We start from the raw sequence: 18,784 nt of genomic DNA, 5'->3' as shown, positions 1-18,784 counted from the left end.
ATAATACTCTTTGTACAAAATATACCTTGTGAGGTATCATTTGAAAACTAATAACTCACTGGTCAATAATATCATGGTGAAGTGTGTGTAGCAACATTATATGTAAAGTTATGAATTCCCCCTGAATGATGGTGGCACATGTTCAAACCCACATAGCCCTGATTAGACACGATCAGTCAAGCAGTTCTGAAACAAAGGAGTGTGTGTTTACCTCAGTTTACATATAAGTTATAAACAGGGTCCTCAGACAGTCAGACCAGGAAGACAGGAGACTAGGAAAATCTGCATTTCAGCAAACCGAGATGAGAAGAAACAGCATGCTTCCTATTTCGCTGTCAGATACCACGTTGCCGCCTTTACTGTTTTGAATAAACTTTGCTTTGGGGCTTAACCTTTGGAAACATGCATCTCAAAGTGGGGACTGGACTAAAAAGTGAGGGGCAAAAACACCCAAAGTTATCACTCTCTGTCCATCTCTTTTTTCACCTAGAAGACAAAAGAAACAGCTGTTGGACTTGGGGAGCAGATCCTGGCCTGAGGGTTTGGTCTGCAGTGTTACTGGAAACGTGTGATAAGGGCACCTTGAACCAGTTTAAGTTTAGTAAGCGTTTTATCTTTATTTCTCTTGTAACGATTTCTGACTGTAATGCATTATATTTGTACTCACTTAAAACCTGTCTCCTTGCAGGTAATAAACTTGTTTTATTTTTTAATTAAAGTTCAATCCAGTGTTAATTGTTTGGGTAACTTCATTTAACAGTAGCAGACTGTTGTATGTTGATCCCCTTAGAGGGATAACGGGCCTAATGTATCTGGACTGTCCAGGAGAGGGCTGGATGGTGCAGAACATGTTTTTGGGGGAAAATCCAGGCCTGGGAGCATGGTGGGGTCACCCTGAAAGTGTAACCAAGGCTAGTGGAAGCCACAGTCTGACTGATATGTGGCTGGCAGGGTGCAGCTATACACAGACATGCATGCTGGCAGGCGGTTTGTGAGTGGCTCAGGTGGGAGTTACAGCAGCAAAGCATAGTGAGGCACCCACAGTTGCAGGGCAGCGGGTGATACAGCCCCCCACTAGTCTGGAAAGTCATACTGGCTACCTTGAGAGCACCAAGGAATGAGTCAACTACCGGCTGAAGCAGGTACAGAATGACAGTTGAATGTGCTTTTGGTCATTTGAAGGGTTGGTGGCATTGTTTACTCACAAGATTGGATCTCAAATGAAAAAAGTATCCCAATGGTTATAGCTGCCTGCTATGTCCTGCATAATATATGTGAAGCAAAGGGGGAAAGGTTTCCGCTGGGATGGAGAGCAGAGGTGCAGCACCTGTCTGCTGAATTTGAACAGCCAGATAACAGTGAGCCAGAATAGTGTGTGGTGTTGTAGTGTGCTCTACTTGGACCTGCTCTTTTGTGGTGTGGTAGGAATTGTGTGGTGATTGCTGTACATGTAGGACTCTGACAATGTCAGTGTACCTATTAATTTCGTGACTGATCCTATGAATTGTGTGCGACTGTGTAGTAACAGGTAATTGGTTTCTTTCAGAACAGCTCGGCACTCGGCAGCATGTGTTGTGATCTAATAAAGATAATTTATGTTCCAAATAATAGGATTTATTCTGTAATAAAATCAGTGCAACAAAGGGCAATTTTAAACAAATACATTAAAAACGTAATAAAGTTTAATAAATTAAGTGAACAGAACTTATGAAGGGGAAAGAATATTCACGTCTATTTCAGGTACATATATACCAACCGTCACTTTCATAGGTCAGTGTATGTGAAGCTCTAATTGTCTTTAATGTCCTCTGGGGTGGAGTGGTGGGGGTAGTGCAGTGACCACTGATGCCATGTGGAATGTTGGGGGGATGGGGGGTAGAGAGAGGTCCCGATATTGAGTTCTGTGTGCTGCAGAGGGAGGCTAACTACAGTTCCATCGGAGTCTGGAGCATCTGTGTTTGCTGCCCGAGAAGCCCCATTATATCCTAGTGCATCTCTCTCCCCTTTTCGTGATGGGACTCCTGAGCCTTTCTCCTTTCCACTCTTTCCTTCCCCAGGCTGTCCACAATGTCATCCTCCAGGCCCTGTGCTCACGATCCAGTGCATCACTGGCTTGCAGGATCTCACTGAACATGTCATACTGAGTCCTTGTCTTTCTCCTCTTTACCTGGCTCAGGCATTCTGCAGGTATGGAGGGGGAGACCCTGAAGGCCACAATGGCAGCAGCTGAAGATAAAATACACAGAGGTACCATTGTCAGTATATTCACTACAGAAAGCAAAATTTAGGAAGCTGAATTCACTCCCCTTGCTCACCTCAAGTTTTAAGCACTACATTTTCACATCTGCTTGGGATTGCTTGTGCATGGCACCAGCCATGATGAGTGTGGCCTGTCGGGGGGCTGGGAAAATGACGAGGGAATTGCTCAGCTGCTTGATTCTAGTAGACTAGGGCAATGACATGGAATATTGTCACAGGTTTCCACAAACAGTGGTGATTTTAGCTGATATTTCACTCCTGAGGATAACAGAAGTGGAGAGAGTACAGCTGCTGCTGACATACCAGAGTCATTGGGGCCCAAATGCTGCTAGACTGTGTACTATAATGGTGCCCGCTGAAGTTATCGCTGAATGGTGAGGGACAGCGTTCTACCTCAGAGGAAGAAATAAGGCAGCCCTCCTCAGAAACCTTCAGCAGAGGATTGAAGAGTACCTCCATAAAAGTTTCATTGAGATCTCTCAGGAGGATTCAAGGGATATCCCTGTGGATTTAAACAAACAGCTCTGCATGGCCACCCTGCCTAAGTAGAGGAGAATGAAAAGCAGAAAGCAACTCTACCTCTCTTGGTTGTACCATTACCTATTCTAGCATGAGTATATTAATAAAAAGACAAAAGTTGTACCTTGCTGCTTTGGGTTGCCATCCCTGTAATTGAAAATTCATCTGCATACTTACCTGAGTTTCCTTCCCTTGCATTGGGCTTGATTGGCAGGACAGGCTGGACTCTGGTGGAGTTAAAACCAGGGCCTGACTTGTTGTGCGGCTGGATCCCCTGCTTGCCTGTCCTCCATACTACTCCTATTCCTCATCCACAGCCACCTCCTCGCTGTTCACGGCAGGAGCTTGTGACTTGGCAGGTTTGCAGCTTGGCGCTGGATTGCTTGTTGGCTTCCCTGACTTTCTGGTATGCCTTCCATGGCTTTCACATGGCACTGCTGCTGATCCCTGTTGTACCCCTTCTTATGCGTCCCCCGAGGAATCTGCTCATAGATATCAAAATTTCTACAGATGGTTTGGAGCTGTTCCTGCACAGCTGCTTCTCTCCACAGGCCCATTCTAAGCAGGAGCGTCTATTCCAAACAGGAGCATGACTGGAGCATGTAGCTGGCACGGTCAGTAGGCCAGTTACACGCAACAACTGAGAGCTGCTAAGTGTGCTCACCAAGCCGGATAATCAGGAAAAACGATTTCAAAAATTTGCCGGGCTCTAAAGGTAAGGGAGGGAAGACTTCTGGTCTTGGTGATGCCTGGGCAGTGGAGTTCACAATGATGACCAGAGTGATCATTGTGGAACAGGTTTCAGAGTAGCAGCCATGTTAGTCTGTATTTGCAAAAAGAAAAGGAGTACTTGTGGCACCTTAGAGACTAACCAATTTATTTGAGCATAAGCTTTCGTGAGCTACAGCTCACTTCATAAGTAGCTCACGAAAGCTTATGCTCAAATAAATTGGTTAGTCTCTAAGGTGCCACAAGTACTCCTTTTCTTTTTGCATTGTGGAACAGCTGCTGAAGTACAGTTAGGATTGACATATATAGCGCATTGTCTACACACGCTCTGCATCAACCTAAGTATGTCAACTGAGACTCTACTCAGCATAGGGAGGTTGGGTTACTATGTTGGTGCAATGGAGCACTTATAGTGGTGGGAGACCGATTTAAATGTAGATACATGCACAACTAGGTCGACATAAGCTGCTGTGCGTCAACCTAACTGTGTAATACACTGGGCCTGAGACGGCATCATTTTAATTGTGCTGCATAATTGAGATCTCTATACAGAATGCATGCAGATCAACTGTGGAAACTGTGATTATTCCTTCCTTTCAGCAATGTATAGTGCACATACTAGCCTATTCCAAGGGTTGAAGGATATACTGTCAGAAATGTCACTTGTCTGCTGTGGGTCCTGAGCAAAGGACCTTTAGTTGCTCAGCTGCATCTATCTAGTCAGTGAAGTAAAGCATACTGGCGCAAGCTAACAAGATAGTCCTTGATCCTGAAAACTATCTAGAGGCCTCGAAACCCAGGGTCACATGTGAGAGAGACACATCATGCAGTGTGCTTCTTTACCTTCACCCAGTTGCACATTCTTTCTTTTTGGTTATATTTGGGCATAGCGATCAGCCCATGTTTGGTTTTTACAGCTCTGTTCTTCCCTCTGTCTGCGAGATCAACCCTCTACTACTCTTGCTCATTTCATTTCTGTTAAATGGCTTGGCCATTTCAATTAAATAATCAAGCCTAAAAATATAGTGCAACTCTTCTTGCAGTGTCCTGCTTAGGTGGTTGCACTCATTATTTGGGAGCACTTGTATGTGTACACACACACAGAGCAGTCAGCATTGCTGAAATGGAAGTTCCTTTCCTTTTTTGTTGTGTCTGACTTGACCTCTGAGTATATACCACCAAGGAGTGGCATAAATACTTTTTCTGTCTTGGGCTATATATCTTTTGTCCGGAGGCCAGTCAAAAGGTGACTCCAGATAAATGAAATTTCAGCTTCTTGCCTGTCGGGCAAGCTGCTGACTTGCATTAAAAATCCTTCGTGAGGCTGACTAACCAGTGTGTCTGATCTGGAACATATAACAAAGATTGTTCTCCTCACAGACTTTTAAGGTTAGAAGGGACCATCATAATCATGTAATCTTCCCTCCTGCACATTGCAGGCCACGGAACCTCACCCACCCAGGCCTGTAATAGACCCATACCCTTCCTCAATCATCTTGTAATGTCTCTGAATAATAAAAAAATGGGTGATTTCTCTGCCTGGCCCATTATTTTGTTAAATTCCTGCTCTGGCTCAACAGCCAATTACACCTCCATGCTGCTCTGAGGGAAGTGTATGTATGGCTCATTATATGCTTTTCCCCAAAGTGCAGTATGGGACATGACATAATGACATTTGAGTTATCTGAGCTGGATCAGTTTTCATTTCTTCTTCAGATCAGATATACCGGTCCATCAAATCACCCAAGACTTAAATACTGCTTGTCTTTGAGAGAGGGACATACAGGTGCACCATACAATATTTATTCTACTCTTAAACCCATCTTGGCTACAAAATAACACGAACAACCACATTTTCATGTTGAGTATAAATCTTGCTCGAAAGAGGACAAGTCATCCTTTTTTTGTGGGGGGAGAACTCCCACATTTCCTAGCTTTGTATAACCTCTTGCAGGACAATGTTGGTAGTGTTGCTCATCCTCAACATTCTTACATAATCTTACTCTCATGTTGTCATCCTTTTCTGGTAACATGTTTGATTTATTCTCATGTTCCTCAGAGCCCTTCAAGATGCACAGAGAGGATGTCCTGTCTGATATGCTGCTACGTCCTTCTGGGGAGACTCGCCTACCATTCACAGAGCATTTTGAAGCTTCAGAAGAAGTTCATGGTATAATCCTCTATTGAATATGTTCGTGGGCTGCTGTTAACCAGGGGTTCAGTTTTCAGTTTCTATATATGGAATTGTGGGCTGTCTACAGAAATCCGTTAAACTGGCAATAATGTAAAATTTTACCTCCTTTCTTCTCCTGAGTCGTCTTTTGTAAACAGTGTTTTGGGCTTGAGCTCTCTCAACAGACCTGGTCTTTTATCCCCTTTTCTTCCTATTTTATTTTAATTAAAAAAAAAAAAAGCTTAACTAAACTCAAGTCCAAACTTTAACTTCGTCTTCCAATGTTTTGTCCCCATTTGTGGGTTTTTTCACTTTCCAGTTTTCAACATTTGGACCATGGTCGCTTGAGAGCTTCTATAAGAATAGCTTATTTGGGAGTAGTACCTGAAAGGCACACAACTTCCCTTCCCCTGCCTAATAACATTTGATTAACTTTTTCTTGGTCTGTATAGCAGATCTAGTGCCTCTGAGTGAATTAACAGGTAGGTTTATGTACAGTATGTAGACTCATGTATACATTATTTTGTGATGAAAATAAAGTACATTGCTCTGTAAGTTAATGGACCTAATGAAATAAGTTTGTGTTGGAAACAAATCAGAATTTAAAAGGATGATAGCAGTGACAAATGTACTTTATTTCTTACAGCACCCCATGCAGCTGTGATGGTACCTGAACTGCCTTCTCTGGGATCCCCATATTCTCCTGCAGAAGTTATAGATCCATCTGCCTTCATGACCCTGGATTCAACAACAGAGTCTCTGCTGAATATATCAGGTGCAACACACTTCTGCTGCTGCCATGCTACTTTATAACTGGGGCCAGAGGGATCTGTGGGTCAGAAACTGTTAGGTGTATTAATCTTAAAAAGATGATCATATTTGGCTTTTCCAGTTACATAAAATGAGTCAAGATTAAGAAAATATCCCATTGGAAAGAACATAAAATGCATCAACTCAATTTTCAGTCTGAGAGATTTCTTAAGGTATTTGGGAGCAGAATGTTTCATTGAGAGAGTGTGTCTTGTGCTGGTGGATCTTAAAATTGGTACTAGTTAATATCCCTTTCTTATATAATCCCTTAGATCTATAATAATATCAGAGGAGAACACATGTTCAGGTCCTGTAAGGTTTCCCAAGATGAACTAATAAGTTCTTTCTAAGAATGAAGTTGCAAAACAGCAAAGCCTGTACCACATGGGTAAATATGTGGTTGCAGTGTGTAGTTGAGCATCTGTTTTGAAGTCCAGAACCAGTGCTGTTGACATTGACAGGGCTATATGTGCTAATTGTTTCCCTTAGCACCTGCAAGAGTGACAGTGCCTGAAGAACATTGGCTGGGAGTTCAGCATGCTGTTGAGGGACTAGATGAATCTTCCTTTGGAGAGCCACCAGGTAAAAATTAAAGTATTGGGTTGTCCCCAGAAAATTATTTCTGGAGTCTTTCAGCAGGATTTGAATGCCAGAAATAATGGTCTTTCCTTCCCTCTTAAAAATGGAGGCTAAGGGCTGTATTGTGGGTACTATAGCATGAGTAAAACACTGCTGTGTTGATTCTGTAACATCCTTGGAATAGAAAAAAAATCTTCATTGGAGGTACATTTCTTATGGCAAAGTGCTCAGAATTGGGAAAAGAAATAAAATCAGTTGTGAGCTTTAGGTATCTCTCTGAAGATGGATATATCCTTGCTATCTGGGGGTCTATGTTCACTCCCAAGTGAGTTATTTGGGTGGACAGAATCAAGGAGCTTTTCTTGATGTTGATAATAAAGCCTTTCAGGATACTCAAAGTCAGAGACACAGCTTTGTATGCCACTGCTAGAGACAGAGCTCTGATTAAAATGTTGTCCAGGAGGGGGTACAGGTGGATCTGCGTGACCTAAGTCTGTCTGTGATTACCACCAATATCTTTATAAAGACCTACAAGGCAGAGGACAAGCCAAATGGGAGCATCAGATATTGATAATGCTTCCTGTTGTAGGCAAACCTTGGGAACCTGTGGTTGCACGGTCTGATTGAGATGTTGGAGGTGTATTCATCTGCCAGATCTACTGAAGTCATAAAATCTCTCTGGGACAGGGATACACCATAGAGGTTAGGGTCTCCATCTGGAACTTGGTTTTCTTCATCTACCTGTTGAGCCTTTTGAGATACAGAATGGCTCTCATTCCACCTGTAAATTTCTGAATGATAAAGATGATAGAGTTTTAAGGGTTCTACTCCATCTTCTGAGGGAATGCTCTCTATTACTCCCACATCCAGGAAATGAGAAATCTTGTTCTGGATTAAACCATGCTTTATGGGGTTGTTTGAGATGTGGGACTAGACGAAAAATGAATGGGGTGGAGCCTGTAACTCAGCTCTAGGCAGAGACCTATGCAGTCTTTGTCATAATGAGGCTTTGGGAATGGCAGGGTTCCCTCGGGGCTTTCCTCTGGAGAACAAGTTGTCTCTTCACTGGTGTTTCTGTGAGGATGAAAGCCAAAAGGAATGCCTTTGCCTGAAGGCCATTCTGTACTCTTGCAAAAGGTATGGTATGGCATTGGGAAGGACTGTTTAGATTTTGGGGCACTGTCCGCCACTACTTGGTCTAGCTTCTCTCTGAAAATCAGGGATTCCATGAATTTGGTGGAGCACAGGACCTGCTTCAAGTGGCTATCCTCCTTCCAGGGATGGAGCTATAGTTGGCACCTGGTCACTGCTGGAGGCCAAGGCTTTGGCTGAGAATCTCATTGCCTCTGCAGGAGGTTCAACAATGAATGCTGTTGTCAGGGAAACTTCCTTTAATTAGAGCCAGAGTCAGGGTGATCTCTATCATTGAGAACTCAGCGATATTCTACCCAGGAGAGAGATCCCTTCACAAAGCAAGTAGCACTAGGGACAGCCTGAGGGAGACTGATAAAACCTCAAAATCTTTTTTGAGAGTGACCTCTGTTTTTCTATACATGGGCTCCTCAGGATAGAACTCACCTTCTGAGGGGAAAACCATACCTTTAGTCCAGGACTTTAGGATAGCGTCAGCCTTTAGTAGCTCAGTAATTGGGACTTTTGGTTCCTGGATCCTATACAAGCTAAAATCATTTTCAAGCACAGGGATCACTCCACTGCCACAATCACACATCAGTTGGCTTCATCTTAAAGGTATGGGACTGCTCCCTAGAATGCAGGGAAGATCAAAAGAGGGTTCCGGCACAAGTGATCAATTCCTTAAAATGGTTGTCAGCCCAGGGCAAAGTTCACAAGGGCAATGACTTCCAGTTCCCCTTATCCTCTCAATCGATGCCAGCCTGAATGGCTGGGAAGCACACATGGAGTCCCAAATAGTTCAAGGCAACTGGCACCTGGAGGAAAGGACCCACAGCATAAACCTCCTAGAACTAAGGATGGTCAAGCTGACTCTAGGAAAGGTTCCAGACCAGCCTAGAGGGGAACCATGTCCTGCTTCAGTCAAACAATACAACCGCAGTCACACATGGGGCAGCAGGGCAGTCCTTAGGATTTATGGGGCCCTATACAGTATTATTAAACTGATGCCCCTATGCCTGACTTGTTCTTAGCAACACAAACATAAGTTTACAGTATTGGAAAACTTTCCACATGCACTTTATTAAAAACAATTTAACAAATTAAGCACACTATAATGCTGATGGACTATACTTGCACTAAAGACGTAGCGCTATATTAAAAACATTCTGATTTATTGACAGAATGATGCAAATAATATAATTTTTTAAATTTGTCAACATTTTATTGAAAATTACTATGAAGAGGTATTGAAACAAGGATTTGCTTTTAATTAAAAGCAATCTTTCTGGCTTTTTTGGCTGCAAAATCAGTAATAATGTCATTGTATGACAAAGATGAAGTGATGTCTTGTTCAGTTGCAAGAATAGCAAGACCAGTCAAGCATTCCTGACTCATTGTAGAGCGGAGATAGTTTTTAATGAGCTTTAGTTTTCAGAAACTCCGTTCCCCTGATGCCACTGTTACAGGAATTGTCAGTAGAATATGAGTGGCAATGTACACATTAGGATTTATGTCAACAAGTTTGGTGGTATGATAAAACTGTACAATGTCCATCACCGACTTTGCATGTGGCAACACTGATGACAATGTACTCAATTCTTCGTAGAGTTCAAGTCCATTTAAATCAAAACTATCACCGTGCTTCAGGAGGCTCTCTAGGTTCTTGCAGTTTGTCATTAGCTGCTCTTGTTTTCCTATTTCGTTGAATTTAGTTATGTCATACAAAAATCCAAATTGTTCATGGTGTGCTTGTAAGGTATTAAACCTTTCATCAACAGCAGATATTGCTTTATCCATCACAACATTAAAAAATTCAACCTCAAATTTCTTTTCTGGATCTTCTGTGGGCTAATCTGCTCCTTCATATTCTGCTTGCCGTTTTTTCCTCGAAACTCTTGTCATTTTTCGGACATGGAAATTTTGGTTCTACACCACGTGCCTCTGCAAACTCTCTTGCTGTAACCTGTGCTGCTTTGAATCCAGTTTCTCTGTATTTCACTAAAAAGTCTTGTGTGTTGTTTAGCAAGGTAAGTGTTGAATCAAGATGCATTATTTTGCTTACACTTGAGATTTTAACAAGAATGTCATACCAGATTACGACAGATGTTAGAAACTTGAAGCTGGATATTTCAGAGGCCAATGACTGTGCTTCACTTTTAGCTTTTGGATCTCTGTCTTCTTCCGAAATAGCAACCAGTGCTTTGTAAACTTCCTCAGATTGATATCTCAACGTTTTTACACTTTCTACTGTGCTTTCCCAACGTGCCTCAGATAGAGGCTTAACAGTAATACCACTGACATGTGCTTTGAATATTTGCCATTGTTGAGTGGAAGCTGAAAAGAGCATGTAAATGCGTTGCAGCAAACCTAAAAAAGAAATAGCTTCTACAGAAGACTTGGCCATATCACATAAAATCAACTTAAGGCTGTGGCATGCACACGGAACAAAAAAGGCTTGTGGATTTTCCTCCAGCAATCCAACTTGCACGCCAGAAATGCATCCTCTCATATCGGTGCCATTATCATAGCCTTGTCCTCTGAATGTTCATTATGGCCAGGGAGACACTAAGTTTCAGACCTGATAGAGTTGAAACTGGGACCGCTACTACAGCTCCCAAACACATAAGACATCCTCTCACAAGGTCCTCTGCTTCATCTGGACCTGAACTGGCTGCATCTAACATCCTGGCTATTGAGAGGAAAGCACTAGTATCGTTGGATGTGTCCTCCAAAGAACGAACACTTCTTTCTTCTAGAAGAGTATCAACATTTGAAAGCATACTCCTCAATCTGGACTGAGTTTTGTGGCTGGTGCCAGGAACATGAAGCAAACCCTAGCTATCCTGGATTTTCTCCAAGAAAGCTTTGACAAAGGTCTCCAACCCTGCATCATTTTGCTTCAGGTGTCCGCACATAGTAGCGTGATGTTCACAGGATCTGTGGATTCTCTGGATGACAATTCCCAAGCAGTCTGGTTAGCCAAGCCAGTGATTAGACCTCATTTTCCCAGTGGGACTTGTCATTTGTACTGAGCTCCTTCACAAACCATCCCTTCAAACCACTGATGTCAGTGTTGTATTTTTCCATCAAAACTTGTTTTCTGATAGCCATCAGGTCCGCCAGGCGAGTGTCAGAGCTGGCAGCACCCAATGCAGGAGCCTTATTGCTTGTTTCACGAGGACAGGGTGGTACATGGAACTCGGGAATTGGTTATCCCGAAGGTGAACTTTTTTTTCCATGCTTCTAAAGAGGTGGTTCTACCATTGTTCTGTCCAAGACCAGAGCATCCCACCAAGGAGGACGTGGCACACCTTAGATTTCAGAAAACCTCTGAAAATTTACCTCAGGTGTACAGTCAGATGAGGAGATCAGGTGCCCTGTATGTATCCTTTCATCTGAAATTCCAAGGACTCAGAGTTTGTAAATCCTGTGGATTAAACTATGCATTGTGGAAGTGTACAAGACATCAGAGATTCTGGTTCCAGAAGGGGTCTGGGCACATACCATGTGATCCCTGGCAACCTCATGGGCAGAAAGAGCTAATGCATTTGCAGCAGAAATGTGTAGGGCAGCAACCTGGTCAAATGCTAGAACCTTTGTCATGCACTACAAAGTGGACTTCTTGTCCTCTGCACAGATATCCTTCAGCAGGAAGGTACTGCAGGCAGAGTCCCGGAAATGATTTTGCCCTTTGACCAAATATAGGTGGGGGAGGGGATAAGATTTTTCTTTTTCTGATCTTTTCTATAACCCTCCCTACAACTGTTCACTGCTCACTCCTTCCCAGATGTCAAGTATTGTGGGAAAAGCTGGGCTGTAAAACAAAACATTTCTTACCAATACTTTCCTTTCTGTTAGCAGCACCTCCCCCAGTTCTCACCCTGGTGGCTCAATAGTCAAGGGTCAGATATGAAGTGGAAAATGAACCCCTTAATGAACAGAAAATCTCTTTTGAAGGCTTTCTGATTAATTTATTTTATGCTAGTAACTTCTACCTTGATGTTTTTAGGTGGCTGTTGCAGATGTAATGTTTTCTTGTAGTTGTATTATGAAGCCTTAGTAATCACTGCCTCCAGTTCTATATCCAGTCTTTCCTTTGACAGCATAATATAACATGGAAAGACAGGTACACATATCCCTATAGTTTGTCATGAACATTCCTCTCTTGACTTGAAGAATTAGAACAGCCTAGTTAATAGGTGTCTTGCGGTACTAGAGTGTCTGTATTTAACCATAATTGGGTCCATAGGGAGATCTAATTAACCAATAGATCTTGGGTGCTCCTAGTTCATTCACATAAGATATGCAAGGCAGATCTGGGCAGGGGTCTGTGTGAGACAAAATAGGTTCAGTGATCACCTTTCTTGTAGAGCAGTTTGTATCTACCTCCTACACTTACTTCTGTACCTGTGAAGGTGCAGTAAATGCATTACTAATATAAGGAATAGGTGTTCAAGGTTACTGTGCCTTTTCCAGAATGCTAAAATAATTCATTGGGTGGACATAGCTTACTCCTGAAAAGGATCCCTGTAAAAATTGCACCTTCTCACTCAATGTATCTACCGCTTGTGCCTGTTGACAGTCAGGTCTGCTGACTTCAGTGACGTGTTCGTTTACTAGATTTTATTCCTGTTAACCCTGCAGGGTCAGTGCAGCAGGGAGAACCAACAAATGTGATTCTGGTGCATGCATGTTCACCAATTTTTAACTAAGTTCCATTTTCACAGCCATGTGCTGTACCATATTGTTGTGACACTCAGGAGACAGTGGGACTGCACAGGTATAACTGAGAGGAGAATTGCACTAATTTGCACAGGTGTAATGGAATTTGACCTGCAGAATCGTCATTATTGGTTGTGGTGAGTAAGCCAGAAAGAATCTAGCTTTACTCCAGATTCCAAGTTGAGTGTTGTGGTTGCAGCTAGAAAAAGTCTTATAAATGGAGTAAACTTGTTTGAGTCATTAAAGGTACATCTCTGCAGCAAGCAGCTGCCCCTGGCAGCAAGTCTCAGAACCTGGGTCAACAGACTTGGGTTTGCAGGGCTTGGGCTACTGCACTAAAAATAGCTGTTGTAGATGAAGTGGCTCCGGCTGGAGCTCAGATTCAGAAGCCTGTGGTCAGGGGCGGGTTTGAGAGCCCAAGCTCCAGCCCAAACTGCAAAATCTATAATAGCTATTTTTAGCGCAGTAGCCCAAGCCTCTCAAAGTCCAGATTGGTCAACTCCGGCTCTGGGACTTGCCGCCACGTGCTGCTGCTCACTGTGTAGACATATCCTGAGATGTCATGAGTGTGGAACACCGTAATGGTATTTTTAGAGTCACTTTTCAGAGTAGAACCAAACTTCCTTATTTCAGTATTTGAGTAGTAGTAGGTTTCAGAGTAACAGCCGTGTTGGTCTGTATTCGCAAAAAGAAAAGGAGGACTTGTGGCACCTTAGAGACTAACCAATTTATTTGAGCATAAGCTTTCGTGAGCTACAGCATCCGATGAAGTGAGCTGTAGCTCACGAAAGCTTATGCTCAAATAAATTGGTTAGTCTCTAAGGTGCCACAAGTACTCCTTTTCTTTTTGAGTAGTAGTAGTATATTTAATTTTGTGTTACAGTAGTGTCCAGTGGCCTCTATTGTTATGTTACTAGGCATGGTACAAATGCATGCAAAGTCGCAGACCCTTATCAAAAGAGCTCACATTATATACAGGTAGTGTTTCCAAATTCACTCACGTGTAATGAACAAAAATTCCTTTTGTGTACCTAGAACCCACCAGGTTAGCTGATGTATCAGAACAATATTTGCCAAGTCCAGTGGCTGCTGCACCTGCTGCTGTTCCTTCTGCACTAACAGAGCCTACAGGAGAGACCAAAGCTACTGACACACCGCAGGTTGAACCAACAGGTAAGATCTGTGGGTCTGTCTTGGTGATGGATTATTTGGTGATGGATTTAAGATTTTGAAGAAACCATGTAGGGAAGTATGCACAAGCAACAACTTCACAAAACCTATCATGATGGTGGAGACTGACAATACGAAAGATGATGAAACACAGGAAGGCAGTGGGACTGGATGGTGTACCAATTGAGTCATTTAAAGTATTTGGTCATGAGGGAGTGGTGGTGATGAATTTTTTCAGTGTAATTCTCTGTACTGGAAAAATGCCTGATGAGTGGAGGAAGAGCACACTGGATATGTACGAGGGTAGCACAATAGTGATAACCAGCTGTGGCTATAATGAGTCCTTCACTGTGAGAGTAGGTCTATATAAAGGATCAGCTTTAGGCCCATTCCTATTTGTGATTGTAATGAACACCGTGTCATATTCTTTGAGTGGTGGTCCTTATGTGGATTCCACTCCTTGCACCTGAGACTGGAAATCTGTAGCAAGTAGTCTCTGTCGGGCTCAACGGGTAGTGATCAATGGCTCCATGTCTAGTTGGCAGCCGGTGTCAAGTGGAGTGCCCCAGGGGTCGGTCCTGGGGCCGGTTTTGTTCAATATCTTCATAAATGATCTGGAGGATGGTGTGGATTGCACTCTCAGCAAATTTGCGGATGATACTAAACTGGGAGGAGTGGTAGATACGCTGGAGGGCAGGGATAGGATACAGAGGGCCCTAGACAAATTGGAGGACTGGGCCGAAAGAAACCTGATGAGGTTCAATAAGGATAAGTGCAGGGTCCTGCACTTAGGACGGAAGAACCCAATGCACAGCTACAGACTAGGGACCGAATGGCTAGGCAGCAGTTCTGCAGAGAAGGACCTAGGGGTGACAGTGGATGAGAAGCTGGATATGAGTCAGCAGTGTGCCCTTGTTGCCAAGAAGGCCAATGGCATTTTGGGATGTATAAGTAGGGGCATAGCGAGCAGATCGAGGGACGTGATCGTTCCCCTCTATTCGACATTGGTGAGGCCTCATCTGGAGTACTGTGTCCAGTTTTGGGCCCCACACTACAAGAAGGATGTGGATAAATTGGAGAGAGTCCAGCGAAGGGCAACAAAAATGATTAGGGGTCTGGAACACATGAGTTATGAGGAGAGGCTGAGGGAACTGGGATTGTTTAGTCTACGGAAGAGAAGAATGAGGGGGGATTTGATAGCTGCTTTCAACTACCTGAGAGGTGGTTCCAGAGAGGATGGTTCTAGACTATTCTCAATGGTAGAAGAGGACGGGACAAGGAGTAATGGTCTCAAGTTGCAGTGGGGGAGGTTTAGGTTGGATATTAGGAAAAACTTTTTCACTAGGAGGGTGGTGAAACACTGGAATGCGTTACCTAGGGAGGTGGTAGAATCTCCTTCCTTGGAAGTTTTTAAGGTCAGGCTTGACAAAGCCTTGGCTGGGATGATTTGATTGGGGATTGGTCCTGCTTTGAGCAGGGGGTTGGACTAGATGACCTCCTGAGGTCCCTTCCAACCCTGATATTCTATGATTCTGTGATTCTGTTGGTCTCTGCACGCTCAGTTGCTCTCCGTGTACTCTGAACTGAGGGCATAAAGGGCAGCGTGGACTGACACATCTCCAATTCCTTCTTACCGCCACATAGATTGTCAGAATTCTGTGTCCGTTATGGTCTTCCTCTACTGTCAATACTTGTAAATATATATTGTAAATAGTTTTTAGTAAATTTAGACTGTGTTAATGTTTTTATAGCTAGTATAGTTAGTATAGCTCCCCGTCTCGGGAAGCTTCTCCCCGTGGAGAAGGAATATGTCAAGTATCCAGGGGCTTAATAACTGTATTTTCAGATCCCATTTCTTCTCCATCAATGATGAACACCAGCACTGCCTTGGAGAGGCTCACATCACTGCCAAGTGCAGCTTCTGCTGCTCCTTCCCTCCTCAAACCATGAGGCACAAGAGTTCCATCTGCAGAAACAGTTCATAGAGAAGGCCATGAGACAGACTCCAGTTGGACCCAGGCCAGGGAGAACCCCCGGTACAGGAGCCTTAGATTGCAAGCAGTGCCCTTCTGAGCATGAGTTCTGGAGTGGAGGCCAAAACAGTTAAGCCTAAGAACCCCTCTCAAAAGAGTAGGGGACATTACTATAGGCAAAAGAACAGATGCCTGTCCTGGATCTGTCTCTTTAAAAAGAAAGAAAAAGGAGAAAAAAAAAAAGTATCCCTCCCTATTTTTGTCCAAGTTGGTTGAGTCCTCATCCACAGGTCCTGAGGAATTAGATCTACATAAACCTTCCATCCAAGAATGAAAGGCACAAAGGAAGGAGGGTCTGATGGTACTGGGTCCAGCTCTGTTCCACAAGCCTAAAAATTGGCACCAGCCAGTCTTGTCTCAGAATTCCACATTGGACCCCCATTTGATGGTTTCCACACCTCTGACTGGGATCCGCTAAGTACAGACCATTGGATGCTTGGATCCATCAATCCCCACCTTGGACTTCTTGAACTACAGGAAGGAATGAAACCCTTACCTTGTTGAAGGATATTTTCGTTCTTCCCTATTCACAATCCCCTCTTCTATTGGGCCTGGTCCTTCTTAGAGTGATTTCCAGAAACCACTTTGAGGAGAAGATCCTCCCGTACTGCACCCACAACTTAGAGCATTCTTCCGCAAGAACTAATGGCACTGCTGGTAGAACAGGCGTCTTCCTGTTGCTATTTGTGGGACCTGTGCTGTTGAACATATTCATTAATAAATGAATGAATATGTCTCTGGAAAATGGAGTGGACAGTGAAGTGGCAATGTTTGCAGATGATTATACAATTATTCAAGATAGTTAAATACAAAGCAGACTGTGAAGAGTTACAGTGGGATCTCACAAAACTGGATGATTGGGCAACAAAATAGCAGATGAAATTCAATGTTGATAAGGGCAAAGTAATGCACATTGGAAAAAATAATCCTAACTACACATATGTAATGATGGGTTCTAAATTAACTAAAAAGAAAAGGAGTACTTGTGGCACCTTAGAGACTAACCAATTTATTTGAGCATAAGCTTTCGTGAGCTACAGCTCACTTCATCGGATGCGTACTGTGGAAACTGCAGAAGACATTACACAGAGACCATGAAACAATACCTCCTCCCACCCCACTCTCCTGCTGGTAATAGCTTATCTAAAGTGATCACTCTCCTTACAATGTGTATGATAATCAAGTTGGGCCATTTCCAGCACAAATCCAGGTTTTCTCACCCTCTGCCCCTCCCTCCTCCCCCCCCCCACACACAAACTCACTCTCCTGCTGGAATTGGCCATCCAAAGTGACCACTCTCTTCACAATGTGTATGATAATCAAGGTTTTCTCACCCCCCCACCTCCAAAATACAGACTAACACGGCTGTTACTCTAAAACCTGTCTAAATTAACTGTTACCATTCAAGAGAGAGATCTTGGAGTCACTGTGGCTAGTTCTCTCAATGCACAGCAGTGGTCAAAAAAGCTAACAGCATGTTAGGAACTATTAGGAAAGGGATAGAAAATATCATAATGCCACTGTATAAATCCATGTTGTGCCCACACCTTGAATATTGTGTCCAGTTCTGGTTGCCCATCTCAGAAAGGATCTGGTGGAACTGGAAAATGTTTAGAGAAGGGCAACAAAGATGATCAAGGGTATGGACCAGCTTCCATATGATGAGATGACAACTATACCATCTTCCTGTATCGGATAACTGGCTACTAATGGGCAGATCAAGCCAGGAGGTCCAGTTGGTGACCATATTCTTACTGCACCTTCTGAAGTCATTGGGGATCCGTGTAAACAAAGAAAAGTCCACTTTGATTCTCACGAAGACTGTAGATTTCAAAGGAGCAATCCTCGACTTCTCCTCAGGAAAGACCTACTTCCTTGTAGAGAGATTTCAGTCTATGGCCATCTCGATAAATCAAAAACAACGAGGAGTCCGGTGGCACCTTAAAGGCTAACAGTTTTATTTGGGCATAAGCTTTTGTGCGTAAAAAACCCACTACTTCAGATGCACAAAATTTTTTACCCACGAAAGCTTATGCCCATATAAATCTGTTAGTCTTTAAGGTGCCACCGGAGTCCTTGTTGTTTTTGTGGATACAGACTAACATGGCTACCCCTCTGATACTTGATAGATCAAGTCACCCTGAGACGTCACACCACAATCAGGGTCTGTCTTTCCTTACTAGGCCACATGGCTGCATGTACACATATAATGCTGTTTGCCAGACTCCAGTTGCCTGCAGGCCTGGCTTCCGTCTGTTTACTCATAGTGGTGTTCAGGTTATCCTTATCTGGTAACAATCCCACAAAAGGTCAGAGCCTCTCTCATATGATGGACAAAACCTGACCAGGTACAAACGGGAGTTCCCTGGCTTCCATCCACAACTGACACAACCATAATCACGGATGCATCCCTCATAGGATGGGGAGCCCATATGGACAATCTCACTGCACAATGCACTAGGGAGGCTAGAATGAATATCAATCTGCTGGACATGAGGGCAGTTTGCCTAGCCTGCAAAGAATTCCTCCACCTCATAGGATTCTGTCGCATCCAGATAGTGTTGGACAACATGACAGTCTTTTATATAAACAAACAGGGTGGACGAGATCTTCTCCTCTGTTTAGAGGCAGTGAAGTTATGGAACTGGTGTATCAA

At 43.4% G+C, this 18,784-nt stretch overlaps 1 protein-coding gene across 15 annotated transcripts in view; it reads left to right on the top strand.

Moving 5' to 3' along the window:
- The window catches only part of MAP4 (microtubule associated protein 4), a 278,564-nt gene that overhangs the window by 170,971 nt on the left and 88,809 nt on the right, over positions 1 to 18,784 (top strand). For all 15 annotated transcript variants that reach the window (XM_043541762.1, XM_037891346.2, XM_043541771.1 and 12 more), the window contains 4 exons: positions 5,567 to 5,677; positions 6,327 to 6,455; positions 6,980 to 7,072; positions 13,961 to 14,098. In XM_043541762.1, coding sequence (XP_043397697.1) covers positions 5,567 to 5,677; positions 6,327 to 6,455; positions 6,980 to 7,072; positions 13,961 to 14,098 — 471 coding nt within the window. The remainder of the gene's footprint in view (positions 1 to 5,566; positions 5,678 to 6,326; positions 6,456 to 6,979; positions 7,073 to 13,960; positions 14,099 to 18,784) is intronic.

The sequence above is a fragment of the Chelonia mydas genome, chromosome 2 (genome assembly GCF_015237465.2).
Source record: "Chelonia mydas isolate rCheMyd1 chromosome 2, rCheMyd1.pri.v2, whole genome shotgun sequence".
Lineage (NCBI taxonomy): Eukaryota > Metazoa > Chordata > Testudines > Cheloniidae > Chelonia > Chelonia mydas.
The sequence above is the reverse complement of the archived record's forward strand: the minus strand, read 5'-3'. Positions and strand labels throughout refer to the sequence as shown.